This window comes from Theobroma umbraticum, unplaced genomic scaffold, assembly GCF_002168275.2.
Source record: "Theobroma umbraticum cultivar Fairchild unplaced genomic scaffold, ASM216827v3 scaffold_86.0, whole genome shotgun sequence".
Lineage (NCBI taxonomy): Eukaryota > Viridiplantae > Streptophyta > Magnoliopsida > Malvales > Malvaceae > Theobroma > Theobroma umbraticum.
The window spans coordinates 2,674,493-2,685,162 of NW_018397263.1; the positions used below are offsets into that span (position 1 = coordinate 2,674,493).

The 10,670-nt window shown below is 33.9% G+C and overlaps 1 protein-coding gene and 1 pseudogene across 1 annotated transcript; one reads left to right on the plus strand and one right to left on the minus strand.

The window, feature by feature from the left end:
• Positions 1-274: 274 nt before the first annotated feature.
• On the plus strand, positions 275-5,563 carry LOC110420284 (Class II aaRS and biotin synthetases superfamily protein). The gene is made up of 11 exons (XM_021433541.2): positions 275-683; positions 765-860; positions 1,272-1,360; positions 1,561-1,690; positions 2,120-2,212; positions 2,424-2,498; positions 2,724-2,841; positions 3,606-3,748; positions 4,344-4,472; positions 4,773-4,936; positions 5,049-5,563. Exons 1-11 carry the CDS (start codon positions 342-344, stop codon positions 5,185-5,187), a joined length of 1,518 nt encoding a protein of 505 aa, XP_021289216.1. The 5' UTR covers positions 275-341; the 3' UTR covers positions 5,188-5,563.
• Positions 5,564-5,637: 74 nt separating this feature from the next.
• Positions 5,638-9,560, minus strand: LOC110420285 (glucomannan 4-beta-mannosyltransferase 1-like; annotated as a pseudogene).
• Positions 9,561-10,670: the final 1,110 nt, after the last annotated feature.

Below are 10,670 nucleotides of genomic sequence, written 5' to 3' on the forward strand. Positions count from 1 at the left end.
ACTAAATTTTTTAAACTAATAAATCCTGAATTAATCAGATTGAATTGTTTTATCTAAACTATATTTGGTTCAGTTTAATCCTTAATCCAGTCCAATTTTACTCATTCCTATGATCTTGTCCCTACTTAATTCGACTTCCAAAATCGATAATTGCAAGCCCACAACTCAAATACCATGGTTTGGGCCTTGAAGATTGGAGATTCTACATTCAAAGCCCATACGTACCCAACTAAAGCCCTGTATTAAAAACCCATGCAACGCCCAGACCAAACAAAGCGACCACGCTATCTGCACTCTGCTGCGGTAGAGCAGCTTAGGAACGGGTAAAAACTTTGCCGCAAATGCCTCCCTTTCCTTCTTCGCTGCTGAATCCGCGCCTTAGTTTCTCCCTTAAACCTTTGTTCCTTTTCACTCAGTCCTCTATCGCGCCTCAACAATTCCCAGTCCCTAGGCAATTGATCTCCGCAAAACCTAGAAACTTCTCTTCCGTAGCTTCGGTTCAGACGTCCGCAACAGACAATGGCGGCAGCAGCAGCGGCGGAGGCGGCAGGTCCGGCGCACTATCTCCGCCTCCAGTGGCGGAGGAATTTCAGAGAATCGATGTGAATCCACCTAAAGGGACTCGCGACTTCCCTCCTGAAGATATGCGTCTCCGTAATTGGCTCTTCAACCATTTCAGAGAGGTTAGTTTTCATTTTTTTGAAGTGTTTACTACGTGATTTTACTTTGGTTTTTTTACTTAGAGTTTGTTTCTGTTGTTGAAGGTTTCGCGGTTGTTTGGATTCGAAGAGGTTGATTATCCAGTGCTAGAATCAGAGGCTCTGTTCATTAGGAAGGCAGGGGAGGAGATTAGAGATCAGGTTTAGCCTTTTTGTTTCTTAAATGTGTTTAAATATGCAAACATCTTTGATTTGAGTGGTATTTAAATTGAAGTAATTAGATAAGACGAAAGATAAGGTTCTAATGTAGTGTATCTGACAACATAATTTTGTAATTTTTTTTTTTCATAAAATAGCTAAGTTTATTTGACCAGAGGATGCTTATAGTTACTTGTGGAAATGAGATGAGTATTCTGTTCACAAGAGCCACTTGCAGTTGCACTAAGAAAGTCATAATGTGATGCTCTATCATTTGATGGCATGAGTGCAAAAGTATTAAGAGCATGCACCGATATGAATTGGTTGATATTTACCTGTGTCTCATTTACACGTAACTTTCTTTTCAGGTAAGGTTTCACTGACTCTTGCTTTTTGTAATTTTTCTATGCGCAGTTGTATTGTTTTGAAGATCGGGGAAATCGTCGTGTTGCATTGAGGCCTGAGCTCACACCTTCTCTAGCAAGGCTGGTGATACAGAAAGGGTATTGAGAATGTTGATTCCACAGCATTTTGCTGCTTATGTTTTTCAAAGAAAAAGAAGCTTCTTGCTTTTGTTTCAAAGTTCAAAGATATAATCTTTTATAGTGCAAAAATATTTTGATGTTCATTTATTTATTTTCGTATTATTTTTGTATTCAGGTACAGATGCCAGATTTTGATCCCACTGTTTTTTTTGGTTCAGAAAATCTTTATCCCTTCCATTGAAGTGGTTTGCTGTCGGTCAGTGTTGGAGGTATGAGCGAATGACAAGGGGACGACGCCGTGAGCACTATCAATGGAATATGGATATTCTTGGTGTACCCGAAGTTACGGTATGTGTTGCCAACTTGGTATGCTTTGTGAACTATTAAGCTCCTCTAGATGCTATTTTCCCTTCAACTTGGTTGGGTATGGCCTTTCATTGCTCTAATTATCTATTTATAACAGTTTATAACCTCTGTAGGACAGCAGTAGCAGCATCCAAATTTTTTATAAACTTGGACATAATTTCTCAATTTCCTTGTCACGTATGCTCACCTGCACCAAAAATACAGAAATTCCTCCTTACTTTTTGTAGAAACACTCCCTTAGTAAAAGTTTTAAATTGTTTAGCTGGGCATGTGCATCTAAAGTTTTTTAACATTGATTCTAATGTTAATGGAATTCTAGAGATGGTTTACATGATGCACTTTGTATGATTTTGTTGGGAGATTCCTCCATTCATTTTCTAGTTATCAAGATTACCATTTTTCCCTTTGTAGGCTGAGGCAGAACTTATTTCTTCCATTGTCACTTTCTTCAAGAGAATTGGAATCTCAGAGTCAGATGTTGGCTTTAAGGTTTCAAGCCGAAAGGTATGATTATTTCATCCTTGCATGGAATGGACCAGTTGAGGTCTTTCTTTACTTCCGTGAATACATTCATTGACCTTCTTCAAGTGTTAAGGTTAAAAAGCTATATTTTATTGGTGCTTTCTTTCATGCATTATGTTTTACTTATAGAATTGCTACTTGCATTCACTCTTGATAATATTCTGTGAGTTTGTAATTCATATCTACTTCATAGGTATTGCAAGAAGTATTAAGGTGCTACTCAGTACCTGAAAATTTGTTTGGCAAGGTCTGCATTGTCATTGACAAGGTTAGTTGTTTAGTATTTATGATGTATATAGTGCTGAGTTTTATTCTCTTAGTCCTGTACTAGCTTTTTCTTAACACTTTCTGGTCTTTGGGTTCTATTTTTTTTTTGTTTAAGTTTGATGGGAATGTCTTAATGTGGCATCTTATCTTTTCTTTATTTATTTATGCATTTGTGAATTAATGATTTTTTTTTTAATTTTTGTTGGTTTTGTTGTTCTTGAAACAGATTGAAAAGATTCCTATAGATGAGATTAAGAGAGAGTTGAAGGCTACTGGGTTATCAGAAGAGGCTATTGAGGAACTATTGCAAGTCCTTTCCATAAAGTCATTGACAAAGTTGGAAGGTTGGTTTTTCCACATGTTTATGATATGTTATTGGATATTATTTTCTTTAGCCAAGAAAAAAGGCAGGTACTCTCCTTTCCTCTCTAGAAAAAAAAATGGTAAAAAGTGAACTCTATTACAGGTTACCCTATATGAAGGCAGTTTAAACAAATGTCATTTCCAGCTTTCAGGTTTTTCTCCACCATATATCTGGTTGAATTGTTAGCTAATTGGTCTAGTTGACCTTCTACATGTCTCTTATTATGTCATATTTCTAATAGGGTGTTGTGTCACAAATTGATAGTATTGACTGCAATGGAATCTCTCTCTCTCTCTCTCAAACACACACACACACACGCACACACACACACTCTCTTTTTTTTCCTTTTGACACAGGGTTGGGGTGGGGGGTGGTGGTTTGGCTAGCTGCTGTTTTTGATAAAGATTTGTATAACCATTTGGAAAAAACGTAAAAAAAAATCACCATCTGAAACAAAGAGAGAAAATAAATAATGACTGCAACATGTTGGCATATGGTTTGCCCAATGTTCAGTTTTCTTGAATTGTAGCAAATATTTGAATTAAATATTGCCCTCAGATTCCTACAGAAACATATCTATATCCATTTTAATAGCTTCAAATTGGAATCTGATGGTAAATAAGTATTCGGTTTCTCTCGAGATATGTGATAATCTTATGTGGATAACTGGTGTACATAAATCTGTTTTCCTTAAGAAGACATAGCTTAATTCTAATTTTGTGCTATATTCTTTCTTAAATGTAGAGATACTTGGAGGTGCTGGGGAAGCTATAGCTGACTTGAAACAACTGTTCTCGCTTGCTGAGAAGTTTGGTTATTCTGAGTGGATTCAGTTTGATGCATCTGTTGTTCGTGGCCTTGCCTACTACACTGGTATTGTGTTTGAGGTTAGATTTATGATATAGTTTTTCCCTTATTGACATGCAGTCTTGGCATGAACATAAGAAACTCAATTTAGAAGGACCATTCACATTTACTTCTCCAATCCTACTTCTTGTGGGTCTGATGACACTTGTCTAAGCCCATATGTTCTTACTCTGCTGATAACTAGTTTGGTTTGACTCTTATTGGGGGTAGTGTATTTCTCTATGGCCCAGAGGTCTTCTGACACTTAGAAGACTATAGTTTGCTTCAAATCTGGATGGAATAAAGAATACACATGTAATTGATCGTACAATTGGCAGTTATATCGAACTATAACATTATAGAGCTGCACCCTGCCCTTGAAATTAATGATATCCAAACTTTACTGGTTGATCCAATAATATTAGGTCTGCCTATGAGTATATGAGATGTTTACTTGCCAGTGGCCTGTATTGTAGGATGTAAGTGTGAGAAGTTTCTTCTTGTTTACTCTGATTTTTCTTTCAATCATTGGTTTATTTCGTGAAACTTGTCTAAGCTTATTACAGTATTCAATAAAGATTTATCTGTTTTCTTTCCTCTTTTTGAACTTTTAAGTATGACAAATTTTTTTCTCAGGGTTTTGATAGAGAAGGAAAACTGAGAGCTATTTGTGGTGGTGGGCGTTATGATCGGTTACTTTCTACTTTTGGTGGGGATGATATTCCAGCTTGTGGCTTTGGGTTTGGTGATGCTGTCATTGTAGAAGTAAGTTAAAGCCTAGGACTAAGTAATCCTATCCTTAATATTTTCTAGTGAATTCATGATTATGCTGTATACTGATTGATATTATAAATATCAGTAAATTATGGATCATTATGGTATGACAGGTCAGGTTATTCATGTCTCATTTTGCTTTCATTTCCTCATTTTACAACTATATTCTCTTTACTGTCTATGGTTGATTTGCTTTTAAATTTCTTTTATTTATACTGTTTTTGCCTTTTGGGTGTGCTTCTGTGGATGTGCTTGTGGCTATATTGGCAATATGGGGATTGCGGTTCAAAGTTGCTCAAGGAAAAGGGACTTCTACCAGAACTCGGCCTTGAAGTAGACAACATTGTGTGTGCTCTGGATTATGATCTTCAAGGAGTAGCTGCTACAGTTGCTACTAAACTCAGGGGAAAGGGCCAAAGTGTTGACTTAGTCTTGGAGAGCAAACCGCTTAAATGGTACAAATGCCAACAATGTCATTTTAGATTCTAAATTTGAACAGAGTTTTTGTCCAATTTCTTTCTTGTCTTGAGTTATCATTATTTTGATTTCATACCTGTTTTCTTTTAGGGTGTTCAAACGAGCTGCACGGGCAAATGCAGAAAGACTAATATTGGTAGGAAATACGGAGTGGCAAAAGGGTATGGTTGGTGTAAAAATCCTTTCTTCTGGTGAACAATATGAGATTAAGCTGGATGAACTAGAGTGAAAAGGATGACTCATTTGGCAATTTATATGTTCATGCTAAATGGGCATGTTTCTCAGTTTTGTCAATTCAATTATTTTTCCCCAACTTGAGGTGATCCTTGTGGCCGGAAAAAGGAAAACCCTTTATGTGCAACCTGTATGTATTTAGAGATATTAATAAAATCTATTTATTTAGAAACAGTGAAATGAGGTGGGGGTTTGGTCAGATCACTGAAAATGAACCTTAGAAATCATAGGTTTGGTTTTAGTGTTAGACAAAATACATCTCCGAAATGGTTTTCTGCTACTTTATGCATACTTATGCCTATCCGTCGGCATATATAACAGATTACCATATGTAATAGATTCATTCTATAATCTAGTTGATCTAATATTTACTTTTATATTTTGTATGTAACTAGCTTTCTGGGGAACGAGGCAAACGTGGCTTGACTTTCGGATGTCTTCAATTCTATAATCCCATTTCGAAGGCCACAGCTTGCAGTGACAGATAAAAGCAAAAATGGTCTTTTCCGTAGATTGCACAATATAGCATAAAAATTCACATTACCAGTTCCAAGACATGGATCCTGTTTGTAAACGTAAATGTCGAAAGCTTGCCAGTTAAAACAATAAGGAATTAACAAGTTGCGATTGAACTTGTCTCGTAAATATATCCAGCTGTTGAAACCTCAACTTATTAATACCTTTCTTCTCTAACACGAAATCTGGATTTCTTCAACATGTTGATGCTGTTCTTCTTCTTTCCAGTGTTCCCCAGCTCTTCAGTCGCCACCCATTCATTGACACGGTTTGCTTCTAGGAGTCCGATGATCGCAGCCTTAGTTTGACGCCGTGACATGACATTCTCAAACAGAATCCAGAAAATTAGAAGATGGTTGGAGCTGTCCGTTTAACATAAATGGCTATTGGCTTTGTCAGGTGTACTTCAGGAACCAGAACAGTTGTTGGAATTAGTATGCAGTAAAAGAAGAATGCATAGATGACATGGAATCTCTTAAAGATCCATACTCTGCATAATTATTGAGTTAGTTTTGGAGATTGTTCGCTGGAATTTAAGCTGGTGGCCTGGAGGGAAATGGTGGGAGTAACTCACTTCACAAAAGATGATTTCTTTAGTCATCTTCCTGAAGAGATTGGCTGGGCCGCATGACCAGCGATGCTGTTGGTATAAACATGCTTTGGAAGTGCTTGGAAGTTCATTTCTGACCTACCAATATGGAAAAACTAAGATGATATAAGGATTATACCATAAAGTGGGATTAAAACATGGAAATGGGAGCTTGCAGTTTTAGAATCCAGGGTGACTACGGCAGGAACAAGATCCAGTTGGGAAACTTACTGCAAGGTCCCCCACAATGAGAGAAATTTCCAGCCCTTAAGACTAGCTCCCACCGCGAGATCCTGTCTTCCACTGTGGTTCGATCTTTCCATCCACCAGCATCATTAATGGCTTGAATACTCCAAACACCCTCGGTCCCTATATTTATAAGTAGTCAATTAAAGATAGTCACATGCCAAAAGCCAAATGAAATTTTTCTCTAGAGATATTGCTGTTTGGTTTGTACCATTGAAGCCAAAGAATGAACAAGTCGAGGAGCCCACTTCCTGCTTGGCATTAAAGTGATGGTCTAGCGACATTTCTTGGAGGCGAGTCATAAGGCATTCATCAGCATTTACTACAGAGAACAAATTGAATAACAATTTCCTTAAAATTCACCGCAAATAAGTGCTAAATTCCTTTCAAACTACTTCCAAATGCTTCAAGTAGTTCAGAGTTGATGAAAGAATTTAATCTCGTTCTATGGCTTTCTTGCCAGATTTCCATCTGGCCTGAACCAAACCCAACTCAGGGTTCTCTAGCAGATAAGGAACAGGCCTCCCAAGAAAATCCTTATCAGGCTGGAAGTCTGCATCAAAGATCACCACGAACTCACAATCTTTGACATGTTGCTTCTTTAAACCTTCCTTAAGCGCACCGGCCTTGAAGCCATTCCTATTGTTCCTGGTTTCATACTTCGCATTTACACCTTTTCTATCCATTTCCGACACTTGAAATTCTCAGTTCCTGTTGGTATCATGCTGCAAGTCATTTAACGTTCACAGACTAATTAGAAGGGCTGATTTAATAAGTTTATTTGTGATTGAAGAGATACCCTTAAAACTTCATTGGTGGAGTCATCAAGAACTTGAACTATCAGACGAGGGGATGGCCACGACAGTCCGCATGCAGCTCCAATGGAGAGCTTGTACACCTTCAAAGCAAACAAATAAATTAATGGCGCTAATTATTTCTGGATACTTATTTATTTCAAGTGATATCATCACATTCACAAGTCTCTCAAGATTCTCACAACGGATGAAACCATAGCCACCTAATTCACAACAAGCCGGGGCTCTTAATTATAAGTTGCTTCACCAAATCTTTTGATGGCTACAGGGGCAGAGTTAGTTAATTTTTATTGGAGGGTCAAGAGTTAAAAAAAATAAAAGTTAAAATTTTTTAAAATTAATATATGGAACTTAACAATAATAATAAAAAAATTTATAATAAATAATAATTTTATATAACATATAAATTAAAAGAAATAAAAAAAAACTTATAATAGTGCTCTAAGAAACTTTTGTTCGATAATGATAATATCTTTTTAATATAAATAATTAAATTATTTATAAGAAACTTATCATCTATTTTATTTCAAAATCTTGTATTTCTCAATATAAACAACTAAAAAATGAATATAGTCAATATCTAATTTTTTATTTTATTATATTTAAGTTTATAATACTAAATATTAAACTATAATGCATAAAATATAAATAGCTAAATATGATATACAAAATTAATAATTTCTTCTTATACTCAAGATATTTTTCTTTCAACTAAATATAAAATATAAAGCACATTAAAAACATATACTCAAAATAATTTTTTCTTATATAATTAGGATTAAGAAAAATTAATATATTAGTAAAATTTTAAACAACAACTAATAATGCAACACTAGAACTTATATTTGAAAATTACATATACAATTATTTTTTAATTTTTAAAAATTAAAATCTACATAACAAAAAAAAATCATGACAAGTAGGAGATATAACCTATATAACAAAAAAAATAATTGATGATTTGTAGAAATTTAAAAAAAATCTATAAAAATTTAAAATATATGAGAAAATAGAATATAATTGAGAAAAATAAATAATAATAATAATATAAATAGAAAAAATTAAATAAAAACTTTACCTCTTTATAATTTCATAATATAAGGATAGAAAAGAAAAGAAGGAAAGATAGGTGAAAAAACTTAAAAAATAAAAAAAATTAAGAATTTGAGTAAAATTGATTACATTAATTATTTAATATATTAATTATTTGTAACATTATTTTATTATTTTTTAATTATATTAATTGTTTAATAAAAATTATTTTAAAAATCATAAAAAAATATGATATATAAAAAATTTCAAAATTTTTGGAGGGGGACATTACAAAGGGACGCTCCGCCCCTGGATGGCTACTTGCCTAATTTACAAATTATTTTTTCTTCTAGACTTTTGGTATATGCCAAAATACAGAAATTAACAAGGTATAATACCTCAAAAAATCTTGAATTATTTAAAAAAATTTAAATAAATAATATTATTTAGTAAGTTCAATTAAATCTTTATATATATTTATTTTAAATTAAAAAATTCTTAAAACTAATTAAACTGTTATTAATCAAAATGACATATTGTTTTTTTTTTAACAAATTTCTATTGCTCCAACATTACATTATGTAACATCTATTAATAGTGCAATTTCTAGCTAGGAGTAAAATTTATTTCTATGCTTTTGACTTAATTTATCTTTTTTTTTGTTTCACTCAGCCAAATGAAAAGATTATATTAATCATAGGTGTACGAAAAAAAGTGTCCGCTCAAGGGAGTCAAAAGCATAATTTGATTTAATTTATCTATACTTAAAGAATGAGAATTTAGGTAAGAATAAAATTTGTTTTTTTTTTTGAAAGGCAGTTAAGAATGAGAATATGCAGCAAAGAACTAATAATATATAACGATTTCTCATTAAACATAGGAATTTGAACCAACACCATGGGGTGGCTTTTATTAAGCTCTACATCTTTCATGGCTTCCAGGTTATACTTAGTGTATCTTTTCTTCCTCAACACTTTCACACACAAAATGACAATTACCATGTAGACTCGTTCAATGAAAAGCATTATAGACATGAGTGAGCACAAGAGAATTGCAAGGCCAAGAAGAGGAACAAAAAATGAAACCCTTAGAATAGACTTCCATTCATGGTTAGGTTCTTGTCACGCTTATAAGTCTCACCTCCCACTCTTGAAACACTAAATTTCTCATTCTCTCTCTTTTTTGTGAGCTTAGTTTTGGAAGGAAAAAGAGTTTTGAGAATAGAGCCTAGGAGCTAGGGCAGTGACTTGATGTTGGAGGTGCACCAAGAGGATGCAGCATTTGTCACATATTCAGGTATCACACCTCACATAGAAATGGGAAATTGGGGAAGAAGATGAAAACTTTGGATTGATTTAGGAAGAAGAATGTAGTAGAATGCATTGATTCCTTGCAAATGAAAATCCTTCTATCTTGAGAGACAAATGGTCTGTATGCAAGCCTGTAGGGCTGCAACGTATTTATAGTTTGATAGCTGCATGTGAGGTCTTTCTGCCGACAAGGGCAATCAAAAGTTTTTAGAGAGTTTGACATTGAATTGAAGGTTCCATTTTGATGTCATAAATCCGTTACACTTTATTTTTGTTTATGAGATTGTGGATTTATATGTTCTATCTAGTCAATCATAAGTAGATACACATAAACAAAATCAAGATGGCATTTATTGCTCTTCTTGGTTTTTCGCTTCTCTTTTTCTTCCTTTTTAAGAAAAGAGAAAGATTTCTTCTTAAATTGTGCAATAAGCTTAGACCATTTTCATGCACTAAATTGATGCATGAAAAGGAAAACAGATCAATCTCTATCATTAAATTATGCAATAAGTTTAGACCATTTTCATGCACTAAATTGATGCTTGAAAAATAAAACAAAGTATGATTACACAATCAGACTTGTTGTGTTTACATCCTATAATACAAGACAAATGGGTAAATAAATAGACGAAAAAACATTTTTAAAATTTTTTTTGAAAAAGTAAAATGTAGAAGTATTTGGCAAAATTGAAAAGAACATTAAGAGAATTGAGTGGAGAATTGAAGAGTTTGATGGATTGGAAAATACAAGGGAATTGGAAGAGAGGGAGAAAGAATTAAAGGATTAATGAGTGAATTGTGGGGGGCTTAAAGAAAAAAGGAATTGATGTGGAGATAGAAAATTGAGGGAGAGGTGGGTAAAAAATGGAGATCAAAAACACTAAGTTTTCTCAAAATAAGGAAAAAGTGAGGAATCAAAGAAATAATGTTCTTGGACTTCATGTGAATAAAAAATGGGAGGATGAATCAA

Coding starts and splice junctions, on each gene's coding strand:
- LOC110420284 (XM_021433541.2), top strand. CDS start 342: ATGCCTCCCTTTCCTTCTTCGCTGCTGAATCCGCGCCTTAGTTTCTCC. Junction 2,213..2,423: donor TTAAGGTTTCAAGCCGAAAG/GTATGATTATTT, acceptor TCTACTTCATAG/GTATTGCAAGAAGTATTAAG. Junction 4,473..4,772: donor GTGATGCTGTCATTGTAGAA/GTAAGTTAAAGC, acceptor TGCGGTTCAAAG/TTGCTCAAGGAAAAGGGACT.